Source organism: Panicum virgatum, chromosome 5N (assembly GCF_016808335.1).
Source record: "Panicum virgatum strain AP13 chromosome 5N, P.virgatum_v5, whole genome shotgun sequence".
Taxonomy (NCBI): Eukaryota; Viridiplantae; Streptophyta; class Magnoliopsida; order Poales; family Poaceae; genus Panicum; species Panicum virgatum.
The window spans coordinates 4606840-4630384 of record NC_053149.1 but is presented as its reverse complement, the minus strand read 5'-3'; the positions used below and the strand labels follow the sequence as shown (position 1 = coordinate 4630384).

The 23545-nt window shown below is 48.9% G+C and overlaps 2 protein-coding genes and 1 pseudogene across 4 annotated transcripts; 2 read left to right on the top strand and 1 right to left on the bottom strand.

Annotated features, from left to right (window-relative positions):
* The first annotated feature begins 6658 nt into the window (after positions 1-6658).
* LOC120674181 lies at positions 6659-8780 on the top strand. Of its 3 annotated transcripts, none has more exons than XM_039955320.1 (4): positions 6659-7474; positions 7585-7621; positions 7721-7790; positions 8469-8780. In XM_039955320.1, exons 1-4 carry the CDS (start codon positions 7057-7059, stop codon positions 8496-8498), a joined length of 555 nt encoding a protein of 184 aa, XP_039811254.1. In that variant the 5' UTR covers positions 6659-7056; the 3' UTR covers positions 8499-8780. The 3 variants fall into 3 exon arrangements, with proteins under 3 accessions (XP_039811254.1, XP_039811256.1, XP_039811257.1); XM_039955322.1 differs by having other exon boundaries at positions 7721-7826; XM_039955323.1 differs by lacking the exon at positions 7721-7790.
* Positions 8781-12267: 3487 nt separating this feature from the next.
* LOC120677042 lies at positions 12268-12395 on the bottom strand (annotated as a pseudogene).
* Positions 12396-21057: 8662 nt separating this feature from the next.
* Positions 21058-23195, top strand: LOC120674121 (protein ANTAGONIST OF LIKE HETEROCHROMATIN PROTEIN 1-like). The gene has a single exon (XM_039955243.1). It carries the CDS (start codon positions 21412-21414, stop codon positions 22786-22788), a length of 1377 nt encoding a protein of 458 aa, XP_039811177.1. The 5' UTR covers positions 21058-21411; the 3' UTR covers positions 22789-23195.
* Positions 23196-23545: the final 350 nt, after the last annotated feature.

Genomic DNA, 23545 nt, shown 5'->3' with positions numbered 1-23545 from the left:
CTCGGTGACCGCAGGCTAGCTTTGCTCTGTCGCTTTCAGCTTCCGAGCCCATCTCGAACGGCCGTCTCGTCACATGATCAGACAGGTGCATGTACGGTGTGTCACGTAACGTACTGGTCCCGATCGAGGCGAGGCACCCAGCGAGCTACTGGTAGTGGTAGATTAGAATATTAGATTGCCCCTGCTGGCTGCTTCAGGCTCTGCCCCCGGACCATTATTGGATCTGCACCGCACCCGAAAGAAGTCGAGCGCGGATCGGTATTTTGCGGGGGAGTTTCCATGCGCTCTCGCTGCCTTTTCGTCGAACGACAGGAGCAACAAGGAACCGACAGCGACGTCGCCGGTCGCCGCGAGCAATGTACTCACCCGATCGATGTGGTACTGGCTGGTGGCAGCTACCGATGTCGATGAGCAAGCAGGTCCCGCGGGCGCCGGGTGTTGCGTTGCTCGATCCGGATGCTACGACGCTGACACTGCCACCGCCATGGCGTCGGCACACGCACGCGCGCACGCGCTCCGATCCGCCAACCGGAGCTCACCCATCTTTTTCATGTTCTCTCGGACAGCGACCCGCGCGCCTTGGACGGATCCGATTCAGATGCCGGCGTCGCGGCGGCACCGATCGATCGATCGGGCGCCCGGTCGCCCGTGTCCAATCTAGGGATGGCAACGGGTATATACCCGTCGGGTAGTGGCCACCCATACCCGTACCTGTTAGGATTAAATTTTACCCGTCGGGTTACCCGTACCCGCATACGGGTAAGAAAATGATTCCATACCCGTACCCGTCGGGTAATTTTTACCCGTCGGGTAACCCACACCCGAAATCATACCCGAGTATTACATATAAATATTAGACATTCACATGAAAAATAAATCATTACAAGCTTCATTTCAACAAGTTAATGGCTCATATGGGTTAACATGAGTTAGAGAGGGTTCAACAATATATATACTAGGAGGGTTTAATTGAATTTGAGCTAAATTCATAGGTCATATGGGCTAAAATGAGTTAGATACTTAGGCTCATTTGTTTTTCCTGCGGGTATTTCTTATCCACGGGTAGGCGGGTATGGGTAGTATAAACCCACACCCGTACCCGCCATACCCAATGGGTATAGGATTTTGTCCAATAATATACCCACGGGTAGAAAAATCATTCCATACCCGCCTTCTTATCGGGTAAAACCCGTCGGGTACTCGGGTTTCGGGTACCCATTGCCATCCCTAGTCCAACCGCATGCCTTGCCACCTTGTCAATCGCAGCCATCTACTAGTAGAGCGCAGCAGCAGCCTGGCTGATCTGGTCTCGCGAGGAAGGCGACGAGGAATATTATCTCGTGCGGTGGCGCCGAGATCCGCAGGCCGGGGCGGCATGGCATGTTGGGGCGTGGCGGAGCAGGGGCCTCGCGCGCCGCGTGAAAAAAAATAATGCCGGGGGGCGGCCAGCCTGGTGCTGCGAGTCTGCGACAGGCTGACTCTGAGGCGGATCCGTCTGCTCTGCGCCGCGGCCTGCAGCCCGCAAGCTGCAGGTGCGTGCGTGCCAGCCCGGCTCAGATGCCAGCAGGCCACGGCGGCACGACGCACGAGGAGCCGGGGGTTTTCTATGCCCATCTGCCATGCCGTGCCAGATCCCCCCCCCCCCCTCTCTGAGAGGTCAGAGGTAACAACCAGTCTCTCTCTCGGATTCTGATCGATCCATCCTATTTCCAGTAGTTTTTTCTGCCACCTCTGGCAGGTAGGGATGGTAAAGGGCTCAACATTTTGAACTAGAAAATCTAAAAGCCAGACTCTAATTTTATATAATTTTGAACTAAAAAATTTAAAGATCTTATTGAACTGTGAAGAGGTCACTAGGGTCATAACCCATTACCACCCCTACTGGCAGGCTTGCAGGCGCGACGTGGCAGCCGCGGCGGCGGGCCCCCGAGGGGTGGCCGGGAGATGGAGTGATGGACGGTCCAGATCGGCCGCGAGGCTGTCTCTTGCTGCGGCATGCGTGCGGTGCGGGAGATGCACGATGTGTCGGGAGAGGAGGGAGCTGCGCTGTCACGTTCAGACTCGGACGCATTCGCAGCGATCGTGTCGTGCTGGTGAACCGGGACGGGGCTGATTGGTTGGTGCATAACCTCCGGCCAGGCTCCCCGGATGCATGCAGCGAGTGATTGGATAGCTGCAGAGGGGGCATTGGGCAAGGCCTGGCTCCCCGCGTGCAGCTGCAGAGGCTGGGCCTGGCTCGTTGGAAACGCCGGAATCGGCCGTTTCTGGCCGGCCTGGCTCGCGGGAGCTAGGTATTAGTCTACTAATGATGTTATTAGTACATGATTAGTATATGTATATTAATATATTTTAAACTATATTAAGCTTTACAAAGGTGAATTACCAATCAATTAAACACAATTCCATAAGCTAAACATTATCAAATCAATTATTTTTTCTAATCTTATTTCATGCAACATGACACATGCAGGTAACCAAACACCTTCTCTTCTCAACCAGTCTAGACACATACACACAACCAAACATGAGAATTTGTATGTACTCAACCTGGCTCACACGAGCCTGGCTCACAGATACGAGCCAGGCTAAGATCACGCAACCAACCAATCGAGCCCTTAGCTGTTGCCTGTTGGACCCTCGGGGCTCGGGGCCGGCGCGGTGCGCGCGACCGACACGTACAGGAGGAGGTGGAGAGGGGTAATGAGTTGCTACGGCGTAACGCTAAGTTTAAGCAAACAACCGTCTTCTCGTCGTGCCAAGGCCAATGAACCTTCTCTCCCGGTCTGAAATTTCAGAAGATTTTTCACCTGTTTTTCTTCTTCCACACACACGCAGAGAGAGAGAGAGCGCGCGCGCGCGCGCGATGATTTGAAGCTCTAGCTTGTTGCCTTGTTGGTGCGGCCAGGCCGAGCAGCAGTGGTACATCCGGACATAAGCTCCCACAGTAAAAAGAAGGTCCGTCCCGAGTTTATTCTCCCGCTTTGTCTCAGACGTATGGGCTTCCATTTAGAAAAAAAAAAGTATGCTCGAACTTAGGCCCAAAGTCCTCAGGGACAGTAGAGCCCAAGGAAAATAAAAGAAGTAAAAACTGTACCTACAGGCTACAGCCAATTCACATGTTGTGGTTGTACAGAGCAGTCCAAGCAAGCATAAGAGCAAGGTTACTAATTTACCCACGCTGCAGTTGGGTGTAAAGATACTTTCAGTCTACCTCCCAGCCCACTTATACACACATCGTTCGGCTGGCTGGACGGCTGCTGGACGCGGGCTGCTGGAAGGCTGCCGTTGGCTGAAATGGGTCCAGGCGTCTAGCCGAGAGCAGCCCAAAGTATAGCAGCCGAACAAAGTGATGGTGGTTAGTCCTTCATCATTAATATATAGCCTATTTATCTTTCTCACAAAGTTTTTTGGTTTTTGTGTCAAATTTATTTGTAAGTTTACAACCTGCTTATTCTCTCTTCTCTCCTCTCTCTTCCACTTCAGCATTTAGTCTGCTTACATCTTGTTATAATACTTGCTCTAAAAACATATGGAGCTATAGACTTCGACTAATAAATAAAAAAGTTCCAATAAAAAACCAATGGGTGCATGCATGAACGACTTTAGGCCCAAGATTCTCCAGGAGAATAGACGAGGGCCCGGTGAGAGAATCAAGGAGAAAAGGTTGGCGGTTTTTTATTTGTATTTTTTACAAAAATATATTTTCATTTTCAAAATTTACAGGAATATACCCCGGCTGCCCCGCTGCCGGGCGGCCGGAACCTGGTCGCCCCGCTGCGGGGCGGCAGGGGCTTTTCTGCAAAAAATTTCGCGGAGAATTTGCGCTGAAGTCCCTGGAGGACCGGTCGCCCGACAGCGGAGCGGCAGGCAATATCTAAGTACGACTCCACACAGGGTACGGGTATCCCGGTTCTCAGTCCTATGGAGGGTCAGGTGCCTCGCAAGGGGCTTCGTTTCAAGGAACCCAATTTACCTCTATGACACCAGCTGCAGGGACTTTAGGTAATTATATGGTGCATAATTTTATTTGCTTATGTTTTATGGTCGAAGGCTCATACATTACTATTTACACTCAGGATCACAACAGTTTATCGGAGCGGGGCCTTCTTCATATCACCCTATGCCGCCACCAGGAGGATATCAAGGAGTTTATTCCTATCCACCACCACCACCACCTCCAATACAGGGTACGTACAATCATTTGTACGGAATTGCATTCACCTATTTAACATTGCTTAAAAAAGGTTTTTTTGTGATCCGTAGGGTGGTCTCAAGACAACGACGAGGCCTCCTTCGACGACTTTACATGGTTGTTTGCTACGCTTGCCCAGAGCGATGATCCCAGCTTGCATACACCTCTGGTTCAGTTACGCCGTCCTGGCAGAGACGTGAGGCCACCAGACCGTCATAGCTACCCTACAGATCACGTACATGCACAACGTAAGAGAGGTCGGCATGGTAGGGGTGGTTAGTTGTTGCCACTTTTTTCTCTATTGTTATTATGGACCTGTCGTCTTGGTTTTCATATTTTGTACTCAAACTTCATTTATGCTACCTTGCAATGCAAGCACACTTTCACTACAAGAAAACCATTTAATCTGTGACGAATTCTGACGAAATTTTTGTAACGTTTTCAGAGATCGTCACAGATTTGCAAATGGCCCATTTGGGCTCCAATTCAGGCCCAGTTTCTATGACGAACCTTTGATAACCGTCATGGATTGAAAATTAAAATCGTCACAAAATAAGTTGCCTTTATTTGCTTGTGATGGAAGAAAAAAATTCTAAAAAAAACAAAGAGCTGCTCACCAAAAAAAGTAACGATAAAAAATTGGGGGAAAAAAGAGAGAATGGAGCATTCAAACCATGGTCTCCAAGACCAGGCCGCCGCACCATAACACTGTTCTACACCTTCATTTGTGAAAAAGTTTGGTATTATCCTTTATATACTAATATACGTGCTTTAATTTAGAAAAATAAAAAAATGTGAGCTAATAGGGCATCGAACTCTGATCTTCAAGATAAGAAGCGCAAGCCCTACCAACTGCTCTATACCAGAGATGAATGGTATTGTCCTATTTATAGACTAGTATCTCATGTTTTAATAATTTGAAGAAAAAAGAGGCACAGAGAGCAGCGGGGATTCGAACCCGGGGCATGGCGATAAGACTCGGGTGGCCTACCAATGAGCCGGGCCTTTATTTGTGGTGATGTTGGATAATAATTGTTTTATATACTAGTGTTGTGACGTGGCCCTACAATGAAGAACTGATGTGTGATTCATCTTTTTCTTTTTGATCCGAAATTAAATTTTGTAATTAGTATTTCTTCCTCGTATGAACTCCAAATTTGATGGTTCTTTTTTCTGAATTTTTGTAAAATCAGGATCTTTTATTTATTGGCTTTTGTTTGTATGTTAATTATTATATCTTGATTGTTTTCGTAATACATGTTTTATTCCAATTAAATAGAGAATTGAAAAACATGTTTTTGCATAACAATTGCTAATGTAACTTGATATTTTTCAATGTTATGGTCAACATGAGGTGGTGTCTAAATTTGAGGTGCATACAAGTTCGAACATGTTATGAGGTATTCAAATCTCAAAGTTTGACTTGAGATATATGAAACTATGTGAGAGAAGTATCCATTTGTGAACAATGTATTGTGACATACTATTAGAACTACTTGATTTTTTTATGGGAAGCTAAACGACCAAAAATATGTTGTCATTCCAATTTGTAGAATTTTCAGACCAAATTTAGATATTATTATAATTATTATGTGCTAATTTGGATGTAGAAGTTTGAATTGTCCCTAGAAGACAATTGAGTTTTTCATATATTTTTAGTATATGAGATAAAATAGAATATATGATCTGAAATATAATTTTTTTGCATTTTTTGAATCTTATTTGAGCTAGACATAGTTCAATTTGAAATTATTTTTGATAAGCACATAGAAATTCATTTAAACTATAAAAAATAGCAAACCGGTTCTGTAACTGTTGAGATTCATACGCAACAACTTAGATGTAGTATATTACTTTTTAAAAAATATATTAGAGTATACAAGATATATTGTTTTACAATTTACTTCACAAGGTGCTTTAAATTTAAAAAATAAAATAAAAAATATTAAACGGTGAAGTCTATTGAGACGGGTCTGATTTCGGCCCATCTAATTGCGATAAATATGGGCTGTTTTTCAGCGGCCCACCGGGCCCAATAATTCTTGACCATTCATCTCTGATCCAACGGTTTGAATCACGCTCTCATGGTATAAAAGAGAGTCACCGGAGCACGCTAAGGGGGTGTTTAGATTGAGGGACTTCAAAAAAGTCCTAGGGACTTTTTAGTATTTAGAAGTATTAAATAAATATTAATTATAAAACTAACTGCAGAACCCTGGGGCTAAACTGCGAGACGAATCTAATGATGTATCTTAATCTATGATTAGCGAATGGTTACTGTAGCATCACTGTAGCCAATCATCGATTAATTAGGCTCATTAGATTCGTCTCGCGAAAAAGCACTCAGCTGTCAAAAAACATTTATAAACAGATTTTATTTAATAATATAAAATAATAAGATTCCTTTTGATGTGATAGGGACTTTTGGAAAAAGTTCTGGAGCCAAACAGGCCCTAAACCCTACCTCCTCTCCCTTCTCCTGTTGTTCCCTATGGTGGCGGCGGCTTCTTCCCCACTTCCTTCCAAATCCTCCTCTCTCCCTTCCTTCCTCAGATCTGCACGGGGCGAGCTCCACCGGCCGGACGAGGGCCGGGCTAGCTGGAGCTCCGGCGAGCGGCACCCTCCTTTATCCCTTTCCCCCGTCAAGCTCGCTCCTCTCTCCCTCCTGTCCCTCCTCAGATCCACTCCTCTCACTCTCCACAAACACCGCCCACTCAGATCCTCTGTGGCCCCGCCGCCGTCCGTCGCCACCCTATCCTCCTGTTAGTGCGCCTCCACGCCGACAAGCCCCCTAGCCTCGCCATCTCCTCACCTCACCCGCCCTCCCCCTCGCCATCCCTTCCCCGGCGCCCAGCCATGGGGGCATGGCTGGAGCAAGATCCAGCCATGGCGGGCCCAGGTCCGGCCGCCTCCTCGGCTTCGTGCTGCAAGGCGGTGCTGCAAGAAGCTGGCCTCTCGGCCACTCGAGCCAGGCCGGCACGCGCGACGGTCGCCCACGCCCCGAGCCACGCGACCGCCTGCTTGTGAGCGCATGGGCCTGCTCGCCCCTTCCACGCAAGCCTGGGGCCTGCTCGTCCGCCCGGGTGCCGTCCAGGCCATGCGAGCCTGGTGCCGCGCACCTGCTCACCTTCATCGACGCGCAGTCCCGACTGCCCCTTCTTTGCTTTCTTGTTGTCTCACCTCCTCTCTGCTATCGCTTTCATGTCATCTACCCTCCACTCTCTTCATCTCCTGTATTTCTTCTTTGCAGTGGTGGTTTCTCTGCTCCCCTGGTGCGCACAGGCAAGTGGATCCCCCTGATTTTTTTGTTCCCCATTCGATTCAAGCCATTTTACTTCACTTGCACCATTACTGGATGCAAAATCCCTCACGATTTCTTCTCAATTGTGCAGTACACGACTGGGATCTATGGTCTTTGCTTGGTCAGAGGTAAAAAGGCGAGTTCCTAGTGCTCAGATCTATTTTTTCTTGCATGTTGGTTCATTTTCTTTTAGACTCGGAGAGTAAAATGTTTACTTCTTTATGCAGAATTGCAGATCTTTTTCCCCTCTTTCCCTGTCTGATATGTCGCCCAGTTGGATTCATTTGTGCTGCTGTGGTAAAGAAATGAAGAAAAACCTTTCCTTCAATCCCTGTATGCATGTCACTTTCGATTTCATAGTGTGTATATCTGATTGGTGATTTTGTTTTCTTCTTACTATGTATTCTGGATGCCACTGATGCCGTGTGAACAAACTACTGATGCTGTGTGAACAAACTGAGCCTATGTTACTTTTCAGTTTTCACTTTTGTAGCATTTCTATAGATGGCTTTTGAAGTAAATAATTTCTCCACTTATATAGATTATTTTAGACCTTATGTTTTTATGGCCACTATCAAATGCACATGCTTTATCTTCAGTGAGTGAGATTACTGTCAGATAGTGTTCTTGAACATTGATATATTTTGGATCTATACTTGTAACATGATTACGCCAAGTTGTTTCTGAATTTGAGATTCTAGTATTCCTATGTGCAGGGTCTATACTAATAATATGATGGGTAAACTAATAGGATAGAATGGACTGGTTTAGCATGGATAGAATCTAAGAAATATTTCTAGATATGCTCCTGCATGACTTTGCTATGTCTATTTTTAGAACTTTGGATCAGAGGTGTTCTCAACTACTATTTTGCTATACTGAAACTACAAGTGCTGGGAGGACCATTTATATATATTCATGATTAATCTCTTGTTTAGTGTGATCTGGACTGAATTGTGTTATGTTTTCCCTCAGGATGGAGATCGTTCAAGGCACCTATGGTGATTGCGTCTACTGTGTAGGGTCAGATGGCTTGTTCTAAGTCAGATATGAGCATGTTTAAGCTACAGGGTAAGGTGGTCTTTGAGATTGCATGCTGTTGCTGCTAGTTTCGTAGTGGACTGGTTGAAAATTGCCATGGTGCAATTATTGTAAGATCTTGTGCTAGATTAAAAGTTAAGACTATGGTTTCATGCTGAATGAAAACTTATTTTCTTGTATGTATATGCTTAGATGGATCAAAACTTATTTCATGTAATGAATGAAATATTTAATCTGTTGTGTTTATATGGGCTGTGTACATGAGTTATTTTATATGTAAGGGCTGAAACTTTGAGCCTGTGACCCACTTCTAAATTGGGCCAATTAATAAATGGGCCATGAATGAAAAGTCAATGTCCATGTCAGCAGACACGTCATCAGTCACGTCACCATCCATGTCGGCAATAGTTGCCATGTCACCATGCATGTCTGCAACTACATCACCTGATAATTTAATCCATGACGTAGTTTGTGATGTTTATTTTCGTCACAAATACTGGGCCTGGGTTGGGCTGCGCGGGCTCAAACCTAATCTATGACAATTAAGAAACGTCACGGATTGCTTCAATCTGTGACATTTTTAAAGAAAACATCACCCGATTTAATCTGTGACGCTCAATACATGACGCTACCTAAAAACGTCACAAAAATAATTTTATGACGAATTTTTAACAATCTATGACGAAATTGTTCCGTCATAGAATAAATGGTTTCTTGTAGTGTTTTGTAGTACCAATGAACTGTTAGACCATTATATGTTATATTAATAGTATTACGACAAATCGAGATTTTTTTTCTGAATTCTTGGTGAAGCAAACGACGGCCGGTGGCCTCTAGGAGGCGGTCGCCCCGCTGCCGGGCGGCCGGGGCCTGCCGCCCCGCCGCGGGGCGGCCTGGGGGGCCGGCCGCTACGCTGCCGGGCGACCGGTCCTCTAGGGGCCTCAGCGCAAAATCTCAGTGAAAATTTTTGCAGAAAAACTCCTGCCGCCCCGCAACGGGGCGAAATTTTTTGGATTTAGTTACTGTAGTATTTCATTTTTATTTGTTAATTAGTGTCCAATCATAGACTAATTAGGCTCAAAAGATTCATCTTATCATTTACAGTTAAACTGTACAATTAGTTGTTTAGTTGTTTTTTAAATTCTATTTAATATTTCATGTATGTGTCCAAAAAATTAATGTGACAGGACATTTTGAAAAATTTTAGGAACTAAACAGTGCCTTTGTACAAGAAGTCATCATGATTTTTTTTGTACTGCACTGATGCAGTTTGGTCATGCGGGCGGCAACTTTGGCCTGCGCGCGGCAGTGCCCTGCTCTCCGCGGCAGGGTCTCGGACGGCCCTACAACTGACACGACATACAGATGGGATGAGCAAAGGGCAATACAGTCTATACGGAAAAGCAATAGAAATACATAATCTGCATGTGGGCCTAAAATGTTAAAAGATATATGAGAGTAGCATATTTCTAATATTAGAAATTGTAGTGGTATATCTCCAACTCTTAAAAATTGCAATGGTATCCTTCCAACTAACCCAAATAAAAAACAGAGAGAGTCTGGTTTGATTTCTTCAAGTCAACTAAAATTTTGATAATTAATTTCTTTAGAAAGTGTGAGGTTAAATATTTCAAAGTAGTACGAGTAGATTTAGCATGGAAATTCAGTTCCCTATCAGACTATCAGTGTACTCTTGTTATACGTTATAATACACTGCAACAAAAAAATACAGTAGTTTAGGTTATATTTCAATAACCGTATCAATATACAAAGCGACGCTTATTCGTGACCGGAGTGAGTACGAGTCATTTGTCGGCTATGCTTATAACATATAGCTGACGTGACTTCCTTTTTGATTATGTGAAGGTCCGGTAACTTGCGCTGTTGCGCTTGAATTTCTTAAGAAATAGGCACGACAGGGGAGACAAATGAGGAACACTACTTGTGACCATGTTTAGTTCGCGATTTTTTTTGAATTTAGGTACTGTAGTATTTTTGTTGATATTTGATAATTAATATCCAATCATGGATTAATTAGACTTAAAAAAATCCGTCTTGTCATTTACAGTTAAACTATATAATTAGTTATTTCTTTCAACTGTATTTAATATTTCATACATATGTCTGAAGATTCGATATGATTTGTACTATACAAAATTTTTTGGAAACTAAACAGAGCCCGAGTTAGTGACACCGGGACAAAGATCTGCACTGCACTTGGTACATTTTCCCGACAATAACACCAAAATCAAGATCCCGACGCAAATAAAAACCGTTGCTGCCTAAACCCCGGCATCCAATATTGAACAAGACAAATCAAGAAAAGGTGACTGAAACTAAACTTCGACGTGCCGCACACTTCAGGTGCGATCCGTGCCTCCGACGCCGCCTCCAACTTGGAGGAAGAAAAAACGACCGGCGGCAGTTCAGAACGGCTCCCCTGCCCCGTACGCTCTGCAGACAGGAGCCCTGCAGGTGCCGCTCGCCGGCCGGCGGCCGCCGCCGCCATGACCGTTCCAGCTCGCCGGCTCCGTCCCAGGGCAAACACTCCATCCGGCTCTTTCGCGCGTCGCGAGTTGCGAGCCGTCTCCGCTACCCTCAGCCATGCGTGCCCGCTCTGCTCTCATGTCGCGGGAGCGCGACCCCGGCGGACCGGTCAAAGCTCAGCTCGGATAGCGTGCTGCGAATTTCCACCGCTCCCACGCCGCCGACACGGCTGCTTGCTCTCCCCCAGTCTCCCTAATCAGTAGTCGCAAGCAAAAAGTTCCAAAAGCGAGAGGGAATGACGACAGAAAAAGGCCAGACAGGAATCGGCGGGCGCCGTCCAGACTCCAGAGCATCGGCGGCGAGGCTTGCGCGCCGGGTCGGCCCGTCGTCGGAACGGCGGTCACGGTCGCCGTCGCCGAGGCCCCGCCGCGACCGGGGACTCCTATCCTCCCCAGCCGGGTCGTCTCGCCCCAGTCGCGGCGCTGTGTTCTTACTGGTCTCCATCCGGCTCCCTACCACGGCAACCGACGACCCGCGCGGCCGGCGAGGCTCGGAGCACGACGTGCACGGTGCACCCGCCGCCCGCCCCGCCCCCAGACCCGGCCGCTCTCGGAGCAGCAGCCGGTTCGAGTTCCGACCCCGAACACACCGGTACGCGGCGCACGCGTGGACCGCCACCTGGGCACGTGACGCGACGGCCGAACTGGCGTGGCGTCGGCCGCGGGCTTCGTGTGCAGCTACGTGCGTGGCCCGTATACGGCCGCGCACGCAGGAGCGGCACCTGCCGCCTGCCGGCCACCCTCGCCATGCCTGTGGTGGCCCGTGGGGAACCGGGGATCGTGCGCGCGAGTGCAGGCCGCGACCGGCCTGGCGGCTGGCACCCGTCAATTCGCAAAAAACGGCTTGGAGCAGAGACCGGTGATGACTGATGAGATGCCCAGCACATTCAAGTCAACAGTACTCGATACTCTAGCGATACGCATGCTTCTTGCGCAGGTGAATTCAGGCCGCAGGTTAGGTATATCCGTATGTGTACAGACAGGTACGAGGTCGGCGGGCAGCAGGACAAGACGGGAAGTGTCGCCGTCGTTGCACCGGCCACCGTGGGAGCACGATGAATTGATAGGGAATGCAGCAGGTGTTGGTCGATTGGCTGCCATGCGTCTGGAGAAGAACGGCGCCGATGCCCGATGGATCTAGATGGTGTCACGGTGACAAGCCAGTCGGTAGTGAATGCTGAATGGAAAAAAAAATCGTGTGTTTTTTATCGTCAATTTTCCCATTTATAGGAGTCATCCTTGTGCTGAGGTCATACTAGTCTTCTCAGAATCGTTTCAAAATTGCTAAAAAGACAGTCACTAGAAAAAAAAATCCAGACGGTGATTTGAGTGAAAACACTCTTCCTTGGTAGTAACATACAAATAAAGTAGTGAATCCAAGGCCGAGAGGTATTCATGATTGGTTTTCCTGGATTAGCATGATTGGTGATTGAGGTTATCCGCACATCATGCCGTACATACAGTTAGTGAACCGTGACGATCTAACACCATCCGTTTAAAAGAGACCAGCTGCAAAGCGCCGCTCCGAAGCAGCAGCGTAACGCCATAGCCGCGACCATACGACAAACAGTAGCTGCGGGCAGATCCAATCAATCATCCAACCCTTTGCCTTTCAGGGTGTCCGTAATGATAATAATTTAATACTAGCTACGTAGTTTGATAATTTAAAAGTGAAAAAGAAAAAAAATTATTTTATACTATTGGACACACGGTTCATTCTTGAGTGACTACTTTCTCTTTACTTTTTTTCTTACCACATCAAATCTAACTAGTTAAATAGCTAATTATTGCGAATGCTCTCAGTTTAGAGAGACTGGCAAACTGTGAAGAAGATGCAGGAAGGCAGCGTGCCAGCGTCGGAGCATGAGCATCGAGCGGACAGGGACAGGTTGCGGCCGCGGAGTCGCGGGGGAACGGAGGATGGGGGGTCAGAGCGAGCGGACGGACACGGCGTCACGGGCCGAGGACAGCGACGTCAGCGCGAGCGGGCCGGCCCGGGCGGCCGCGGGGAGGGAGAGAGAGACCGACGCGTGCACGCCTCGGAAGCGTGTGGCGCATCACCTCGCGACGTCACGCGCGCGGCGTCACGGCCGTCCGTGCCCGTCCGCGGCCGCTGGTCCCCGCGGCCGTCAAAGCTCGCGCGCGACGTGACCGCCCCGCGGACACGGTGATGACCTTGCAGCTGGCCGGCCCTTTCCTCCCGTCGTTAAGGACGCGCCGATAATTAAACGCTAACCGCCTTGTCTCTAAGGCCTAATCCCACCCCGGCTCAGGATTGGCGTGCGCCACCGCTCTGCGATGGGGAGGCCGGAGAGGCGACTGTTGACTGGGGTTGCCATTCCGGGTGGTATCGGCAAACGGATTTATCCTTAGCTTACTAGTATTATTGTTTACACGGCAAGGAATTTTTAACCTTTTTTAGTGGCCGCCGTGTTGCTGAAAGTTGTGGTATACTCCCGGTGCTGGAACTGGCAGATCAAACGCAAATGGAGCAGTAATTAAAACAAGTTTTTCCTCTCCCAAAGGGGTAGTCATGTGAACATGAAAGTTCAATCCGACCATCCGACGCACGGGGCGGGCGAGCGAACTCCTATCCACCCGCGTCGTCCCCCGCGCGGACGACTCGGGTGGGCGCAACCCCTGCGCCGCCGCCGCCCCACCCCTCCCTCCGCCACCTCGCCGCCGCCGGAGATGGGCCGCGCGGACGCTCGTGCGCGCGTCTGATGCTCGCGCAGGGAGGGAGCTCGGCCGGCCATGGCGGGGTTGTCGCGGTGCGGCGCGGCGAGGCACGGCGGGGCTGCGGACGAGGAGCCGGGGTGGTGGAGGGGGCAGGAGTTCGGCGGCGGCCTTCCCTCAGCAACGGCGGCGACGGGATCTGATGCAAGGCGGCGGCGCCGGAATTCGTCGGCGCGGGAGGCTCTGTTCGCTAGATCCACCGCCCAGGTGGGCGGATCTGGTGCCCCCGAGCCTCGATCTGCGCGTGCTGGCAGTGCGGCGGCCATGGCCGCGGCGGTGCCTGGCGGCCCCCTATGCTGTGGTGCGTGCCGGTCGTGCTGCAGCTGCGGCGGGTGGCTGGCGGCTCGACGTCCTGCGGCCTTGTGCGCAGCGGCCATGCGGCGGACGGCAGTGAAGGCGGAGGTGGTGGTGGGGGAGGCCGGCGTGTTGCTCCCCTCTTTCCTCTTCCTGTCTTCGGCTGGAGCTTGCAGCTCCGCCATGGTGGTTGGGCCAGGGTGGTCTGGAATGCGCCGCGGGGCATCATGGAGGTGCGGCGGGGCGTGCCGGGCCACCACTCCGGCGTAGCCTTCGTGGTGGCTTTGGAGAAGGTCTGTCTGTCGCAAGTGTCGCCCCCTGGCTCACTGCCGCCGCTCGTTGGCGTGGGGTGGGCTGTGTTTGTGCAACAGGTTGGTGTTTGCTCCGGGCGAAAGCCTTGGTGACGGCGCCCTCAGGCGTTGTTCTTCCCATTGGGGGCGCCATTGTGAAGCCGCTCTACCTGTTGCATGTGTGGTCTCTGGGTGAAAACCCTGTCCACTCGTGGACGAGCGTCGGGTTTGGCTTGCGGCAGTGTTGTGATGCCAATGGTGAGGGAAGGCGGCCATGGGTGGGGGTGGCCCGTTGGGTGGTGGTGGCTCGTTCGTGGCTGTGTTTGGTGGTGCTGAGGGCTCATGGTTGCTGTTAGCTTTGGGTCGGCGTTTGTGGTGCGGTGGTGATTCCGGTGGTGGCAAGGTTAATCTTTAAACCATGGCGGCTTAGCAAGTCTTGGCGAAGTAGTGTCCAGCGGCGGAGTGTCGCTTTAAGGTGGTTTTGCTTCTGTGTTGTGAGGCGGTGGATGTGGTAAGGCCCCCACGCGGTTGAGGTGTCTTCGAGGGTCAATATTTGGTTTTGCTTCGCGGTGGCGGCTGGGAGATCGACGACTATGTGCGTGCGGCATGAGGAGGACAGTGCTATGATGGAGGAGCTGTGGTTTCTATCCAGGCTTGCAGCGGGCTGCGCCAGTTTTGGCGTGGAACAACGTTGAATGACGGCGCTTGCTTTGGTAGTCTCTTGTAGGTTCCTCTCCCAGGGTGTGGTGGTGTGGCGTCGTGTTAATTTTCGCTCGGTTTTTCCTATTAAACTTAGCATTGTATGGTTTGGTCTTGTTTCCTTTAATATGAGGCACCTTCTTCTTATATGACATGGCAGTGCTCCTGCCTTTAATTTAAAAAAAAAATCCGACCATCCAATGATGGTGCACCCAGTCATGAGTCACCCGTCCGATAAGACATGATGCCAGGTCGCCAAGTTTTGGAAACCATTTGTGCCATGCGCTGCACATCAAGGGTATTTCCGAATTCCTGATTTTGCCTACTGTTCTCGAGTTCAGATGAAGTCGCGCGTTCAAACAACGGAAGGAGATGTTATGGGATTCCTAATTTGGGTCTGGCCAGACTTTGGTTTGGGGCCTGCTAATTTATGATCGCCCGTTAGCAGGCCTCCTTCTGGTCGAATTCCGACAAGTTGCCGTGGTAAACCAATCAAGTCCCACATGCGCTCGCCTCGACCTTCCATTTTCTTTTGTTATCAAAATTAATTCAAATACACATGTTTCTAGATAATAACACTACTAGAAAACACGCCATGGAACCGGTTGGAAACACCATTAGGCACCGGTTTTCCAACCGGTTCCCCCAAATCGAGATCAATGACATCTTCCTAAGACCCCGGGTATTTAATCTGGTGCCTTAACCTTCCATTGGCACCGGAGCGGTTGCCACACTGACGCAGTGGCAATCGCTTTGGCACCGGTTGGTCTTTCCAACCGGTGCCAATGACCTTTTTTTCCCGTATTCCAGTTTTGTTTGTTTTATTTATTACTATTTATTCTTTTATAATTGCTAAACACACTCGAGCTCTACAGTAGTATACGTTCATTGGTCCTATATACGTGTTCGTTTTCAGATAATATTTAAAACTAATTAAAAGTGAAATACAAGTATATAATTAAGCTAATTAGATGAACTAATATATTTACAAATATACAAACATCAAGGCATCACGTTTAGAAATATATACAAATGTACAAGTTATGTTTGTAGTCCAACTACTGGGCCCCTCAGGAGGTCGATGGAAGTCCTCTATGGATGTGACCGTCGTGGTAGAACTCGCCTCTAGGATCCAGGATCTCGTTCAAAATGAATCCGGCGAGCTGCTCGCACACGGCCTTGATCCGATCAGTAGTGTAACATTGATCCCTCATTTGAGACATCTATCATTTAGAACAAAAAAGACTGATATATTAACATCATGTGCGTTAGTATAATTATGAAAATGTACTAGTGAACGGTTTGGACGTACTCTCATGTCCTCCGTAGTAGGCTTCCCGCATGGAGTCATGATGTGTAAGCAATGTCCTCCGTAATAGGCTTCCCGCATGGAGTCATGATGTGTAAGCAATCGCATACGTAGGACCCGCACCAATCAGTTCTTTGTTGTTGTCTCGCACACTTAAGGAGAAACAAATAAATTACTCAATTTAGAATAATTTGAAATTACTTAACTAGATAAATCTTTGCGAATCAACATACCGGATAATCCATTTTAACGTTCAGTTCGGGTCTCCATTGACCACGTCCTATGTTTTTTTTCACAAATTTTTTCCAAACCCTGCGGTCAAAGTTAAGTTTGATATTCAGAAATTGTTATTAACAGAAAAAGAACTTGATTATGCAAACTGAACTTACCTGTTCAAGGGGTCTATGATATGTTGGATTACGGACTTTGGATTTCTCGTTGAGTCAAAGACTATAAAATTGCCGGTCTCTACGGAAAGTATGAGTAAAATCCAATGATAACTGTAGATATAGATAGAATATATACATACATGCATTAGACGACTTAGTATTTATTTAGTAATATAACAGAGGATTGAGTCGACCAAGACTTATCCAAAGTTATATGGTATGAATATATAGTGTAAGGATCGATGGACCAAGAGGGGGGTGAATTGGGCCTTTTTAAAATTTTTAAAGCAAAGTAAAGCAACATTAACCTATGCAATACTAGTAAGGCTCAATTCACCAACCGGCTAACTAAGCAAATTACACAAGCTATAAAGAATACAACAAGATATGAAACTAAGTAAGGTAGAGCTAAGTTATGATCTCTAAGGTCAATCACATGAATAAATGCATGAAAGTAAGTGCTTGAAAGTAAAGAGTGGGCAAGAGACGACCGGATTTTTTTTTCAGTGGTGTCGATGTGTTGGCATACACCCCTAATCCACATTGTGACACTCACTAAGAGTCTTGTCACCTCCCAAGTCACCGAGACGAGGGTGCTCACTAAGAGTCTCCGTTCACCATTCCGGCGTGGTGGAGCTCAAGCCACATACAAACTTCTTCGGGCTCCCACAATAATTGGCAATCTCCAGAAGAAACACCTCAATCACTAAGATCGCCTAGGTGCTGCCAATCACCAAGAGTAACAAGTTAGGGCCTTCACTTGAGTAAGAACCGATCACCAAGAACGAATGCACACAAGCTTCTCTCTACTCAAGTCCTTAGTCTTGCTTCTTAGATGATTGAATGATCAAATGTGTGGAATATGAAACTTAAGGTGGCTCTCAACAATAGTATAAGTGTATGAGTGTTGTCTGGTGTCAAGAGACTTCAAAATGACCCATTGGAGGGGTATATTTAGGCAGCTCACGCGGATAGAGCCGTTGGAGAAAAGCTGCCAGAAAAGTACGCAACGCCGGTTAATCCGACGGTGCTCCAAAAGTCATCGTCGGTTTAACCGATGAATGTAAACTACCCAATTCGAAAACTAGCCGTTCCAACTCAGGCAAATTAACCGACGTAGCATCGGTTTAACCGGTGAGTGTAGTTGTTCACTGATCAACTGAAAAACCAACACTCTGGACAACTGCACTGACGCTAACTCAAATCCATCGTCGGTTTAACCGGTGAGTATAACCTATAGAAATCCCTGGAAAAAACCAATGTTCTGGACAACTGCACCGACGTTTAATTTCAAATATTGTCGGTTTAACCGGTGAGGATAACTAGAAATCCCTGGGAAAAAAAACCAACGTTCTGGTCAACTGCACCGACATTAATTTCAAATATCGTCGGTTTAACCGGTGTATGTACTTATCCAGACTCTGATAACTGCGTTTAACCGACGTATAGAAAATTGGAGTCGGCGGTTAAACCGGTGTATAGACTTTTTCTGATTTTACCTTTTCTGATTTGAGTCTTGAATGAAATCCAAATATTCTTGAGATATAAGTTGAAAACCACTTATTTGAACTTCTAAGAACCTGAGTGACCATAGTGTGCATCCATTTTTGATTGACCATGTCCATGCTCAAGTTACTTGGCCTTAACCCCTCTTAATAGTGCGACCTATACTAACCCAAGTGTCCTTCTCAACCTTGCGACACTTGGGACTAGAAAGATTCTTAGTCTTATTATATACTTGAGTTGAATACCGAGATTGCCTTTTTGAATAATGAAATTTAGGGGCCTCTTTAACACATGATCCAATGAGCGATAATAATTCATTAAGCCGCACAAACTCATTAGTCACAATAATGGTTGTCGTTAATCACCGAAACATACCTAGAGGGCCTAGATGCTTACATATAGGATTTGTAATTTTGCCTAATCAACGAATCGTACATGTTTTGGCACGTTTCCGTGTAATTTTCGTTGAGCATTTTCTGATTGACTAGCAAAGGAGACATGAAGCCGATCTGATGGTGCCATCCATGTTTTCGGCACCCGGTGCCAATGGAAAGCCATAGGCACCGGGTGATACCCGGTGCCAAAAATCTCAACGGGCGGAAAATGAAAAGGGTCTAAGGCACCGGTTGGAATCAGAAAACTAGTGCCTTAGGCTATTTTCAGTAGTATTTTTTATGTTTTGCCGCCTTGAAACTTGAAATCTCAACATAGCTCAATGGAAAGCCAAAGATATTTATTTGCCGCGGGCCGGGTTCGCTCCAGATCACCCTTTTTTTTTGTCCAAAGACATTGGTGCCGGTTGAAAATGTCAACCGGTGCCAATAGGTTTTAATGAAAAATTGCATAATACATCATTTAAATGCACAATAAATTATTTAAATACATAATAAATCAGATAATTACATAATAATTCTTTTGATTACATAATAAAATATTTAAATTCATAATAAATCATTTAAATGGATAATGTGGAAATTTCTAGACTTTGAAAGCGAACGTGGAGACTTCGTTTGTTGTCCAATCGATGATGGTCTTGAAATCAAATCGACCGTGAACGATCGAAGCAAATTATCGATAATCGTCTTGGCGTGGACGTAGATCATGAAGCACCTCGCCTGCTCCAGCGGCGCGTACTCACCTGGGGCCGGCGCCTCGCGGTTGCCGAGGCAGAAGAAGTGAGGTTGTCCCTGGGGTCGGCCTGGAGTCCCTTGGCGCGGATGGCCACCGTGATGTCCACGTACATCATCTCCATGGTGCGGCGCTGCCAGTCGAGGATGGCCTGCACGGAGCCGCTCTCCGGCACGCCCTCCGGCCACAGGGGCACCACCGCGGACACGGCGAACCGCTCGCCGGCCTCGATCTTGCTCACGATCTTGAGCGACAGCTCTTTGGGGATGAGGCGCAGCGCGTTACTTAAAGATTATAATAGTATTGGTGGTTGATTTTTAATTAGACACAGAGTATTTTAGACTATTTTTATTATTATAATAATAGTGGTGAGTAATTTTTATTTTTCTTATTTTCTCCGATTAACGTGAGAATTTCTAAATCTTGAGAGCGAACGTGGAAGCTCTGTTTGTTAGCCAAATAATAAAATAACTAGTTGAATACCCCGCGCGTTGCTGCGGGATTTTAGAGCAAAATTATTGAAGTTGAGTGGGCTGAAAAGATAGAGTTATGAAGTTGCAGCTAATTTTAGCATTGGAGATATATGGCATGGTTGTGTATAAGAAATGCTAAAATACTGAAGTTGATGTATATATAAGAAGTTCAAGTTGCTAAAACTGATAAAAGAGGAACCATAATTGTTACGATAAGGACGCTTTAATGTTGAAATGGAAATGTCTGCATTATTTTGTGAAGCAAGAAATTGGACTTTGCATTGACTCTCTTTGGATAAGTGAATTTTTTGCAAGAGATTTTTTAAAAAAAAATAAGTGTGGGCAACACAGTTTTGTAAAATGTTGATAATTGGAAAGAATATATTTTGTTTAATGGTTTTGGTACCTATGTTTAATTGGACGAATGTAGATATTTTGAATTGGTTATGGATTCTCCACCATCGAGATCCTTACTATAGTATAATTGGATGTTAGGAATGGGTGTGATAAAAATTAATGAGGGGTGTTAGCATATACATTATTTTTTTGACGTTTTGTTGCTAATTCCGTCATATGACAATAATAAAAGCAAGTAAAAAAGTAAGAACTCTTAGTGGGTTGTGGAAGGCTAGGATATGAGGTTTCATTCAGATCCAATGGTGAAAATAAAATGATGATGTGGCTTCATCACATATGAGAGAAATATCTATTAATAACTATTGCACTTATAAGATATATAGATAGATAGATCCCGGACTACGGCAGTCAAATCGCCCGCCCACACCGTGGCAATTGAATAAAGCGTGGACATAGCCCCGCCCCGTACGGAACAGCCGCCGCCGTCGCCGCCCAGAGCAGAGCACAGCGCTCGTGTGTACACCGCCGGGTGACCCAAGCGACGGCGCCAGGCCAGCCGAGTGGCGAGCGCTCGGCCCCACAGGCCCCACGCCCCGCCGCGCCGCGGTCCCACCCGTCTGCCCCCCACGCAAACTCGCAAACCGAGTAGCGAGCGCCCGGCCCCACCGGCCCAGCGCAGCACCCCCGTCTCCTCACCCGCTGATACCGACCAATCGGATTGGCTCCGCGGATAGGGACGGGGGCGGACGCGCGTCTACTCTAACTCCGAGAAGCCTCGCTGCTGGCTGGCGCACACGCACACGAGCTGCCACTCGGCTCGCGCTACTCGCTTTCTCCGTCCTCCCCAGCCGCGTAGGCCGCGGTTGCGCTCGCCTGCCCCGCGCGGTCAGCCACCTTCCCCCTCACCTTCCTCCGGGAAACCGCGTGCTCCTCCGCCCCGGTACCTATATATTCCTCCCCCGCGTCTCCTCCTGCCGTCCCCAATCCAACCTCCAGCAGATCCCCCCCTCAGAGTTCTTCAGATCACTCCTCATCCATACCTCGACATCACAGCGAAGCTCGATCGATCGATCACCATCCAGAACCCGCACGACTTGGATCCTTCCGGCGATTCCTTGTTACAGCCTCCATCGAGCACACCTAGTCCTAGATGAGCACCTCGTACACCGAGGCGCAGTTCGGCTCCTTCTTTGACCTGCCCGCCGGCGAGGACCTCACGTCCTGGTTCACCCACCTCTGCGAGGACCAGGCGGCGGCGTTCCCGGCTCCGGCGCCGGCGCCGGCGCCGGTGGCGATGCCGGACCCGAGGAAGAGGAGCGCGGAGTACCAGCTGGCGCCGGAAGGGGAGGCGTCGGGGGTCAAGCGGCAGCGGTCCCCGACCAGCTCCCGGGAGAACAGCGGCGGCAGCAATGACGGCGACCACGAGCACTCGTCCGCCGCGGCCGGGGGCAGGGGCGGCGGCCGCCGGCTCTGGGTCAAGGAGCGCGACCACGAGTGGTGGGACCGGATGAGCAGCCCGGCGTGCCCCGAGGACGAGTTCCGCCGCGCGTTCCGGATGTCGCGGGCCACCTTCGAGGCCGTCTGCGAGGAGCTGGGCGCCGCCGTCGCCAAGGAGGACACCATGCTCCGCGCCGCCATCCCGGTCCGCCAGCGCGTCGCCGTCTGCATCTGGCGCCTCGCCACCGGGGAGCCGCTCCGCCTCGTCTCCAAGCGCTTCGGCCTGGGCATCTCCACCTGCCACAAGCTCGTGCTCGAGGTCTGCGCCGCCATCAAGGCCGTGCTCATGCCCAAGGCCGTGCAGTGGCCGGAGGCCCCCGTGGACGTCGCCGCCCAGTTCGAGGCCGCGTCGGGGATCGCCAACGTCGTCGGCGCCATGTACACCACCCACATCCCCATCATCGCGCCCAAGGCCAACGTCGCCGCCTACTACAACCGCCGCCACACGGAGCGCAACCAGAAGACGTCCTACTCCATCACGGTGCAGGGCGTGGTGGACGCGGCGGGCGCCTTCACCGACGTCTGCATCGGCTGGCCGGGCTCCATGTCCGACGCCGACGTGCTCGACCGCTCCGCGCTCTACGCGCAGCGCGGCGCCGCGGGCCGCCTGCAGGGCCAGTGGGTGGTCGGCGGCGCGGGCTACCCGCTCATGGACTGGCTGCTGGTCCCCTACACGCACCAGAACATGACGTGGGCGCAGCACGTGTTCAACGAGCGGGTCGACGGCGTGCGCGCCGTCGCGAGGGACGCGTTCCAGCGCCTCAAGGCCCGATGGGGCTGCCTCCAGAAGCGCACGGAGGTGAAGCTGCAGGACCTGCCCGTGGTGCTAGGCGCCTGCTGCGTGCTCCACAACATCTGCGAGCGCGCCGGCGACGCCGTCGACCCCGAGAACGCCTTCCAGATCTTCGACGACGACATGGTCGCCGAGAACCCTGTGCGCTCGCAGGCAGCCGTCACCGCGCGAGACGAAATCGCCCACAACCTCCTCCACCGCAACAGCGGCGCCGGCTCCGGCTTCCTGTTGAAATGAAGAAGAAGAGGAGAAGCAAGCGGCTTCATTTCTCGGCCGGATCAGCAAAGAAGGCGCCGCAAGGCTCAACAATCACAGCTTTTTTTGTTCATCTTAGGAGTGTAAGTGTAGTCGTTCTAGTCATGGTAAATTTGTCGGGTGGAGAACAGAGGGCAATTCTTTCTCATTTCTTTTGTAATAAGGGAGGGAACAGAACAAGGGGGATCATACATACGTAGGTTCGAATATACAGTAGGTGATTGGTTGATAGGATTTGAGATTGTTCTGCTTTTTTTTTTGAATCAAAGATTCATTACCATCATTTTTCAGGTTTGGTGAGACTGTAGCCTGTATGATCATTCTTGTACGAGGCTATTTTGCCACCAGGCTGAGCAATCAATCAATTAGTTAAACAGATCTTTTTTTCATCTCTCCAATCTTGGAATCAGATTCTCTCTTGATCTTCCATGTGGACTCATATTATTTGGCTTTGGTTTGAGCTGTCCCCGGCAGCACAAAAGAGATTTATCTGAACAAGAAAAAAGCTCAAGGAGATCTTTGAATTGACCACGGTCAGAGGGGTAGCAGCAGCCGGGTCGTTCTTTGTTTAATTACAGAGATATAAAACTCCGAGGAATCGAGGGAGCATAAAAGAAACCTGATGGAGCAGCTTCATGTATTATCCGGTGGCACCTACAAGTACGTGTAATTTTGAAATGATCAGCACGGCGCAGTAGAATTCTGAATCGGATCAAACTGTTCAATTGATGAAAAGTGC

What these genes read in the sequence shown, in the direction of transcription:
- LOC120674181 (XM_039955320.1), top strand. Translation starts at nt 7,057, where the DNA reads ATGGCTGGAGCAAGATCCAGCCATGGCGGGCCCAGGTCCGGCCGCCTC. An exon ending in TGCTCCCCTGGTGCGCACAG is followed by an intron (nt 7,475 to 7,584) that starts GCAAGTGGATCC and finishes TCAATTGTGCAG; the next exon opens with TACACGACTGGGATCTATGG. An exon ending in TGGTCTTTGCTTGGTCAGAG is followed by an intron (nt 7,622 to 7,720) that starts GTAAAAAGGCGA and finishes TTCTTTATGCAG; the next exon opens with AATTGCAGATCTTTTTCCCC.
- LOC120674121 (XM_039955243.1), top strand. Translation starts at nt 21,412, where the DNA reads ATGAGCACCTCGTACACCGAGGCGCAGTTCGGCTCCTTCTTTGACCTG.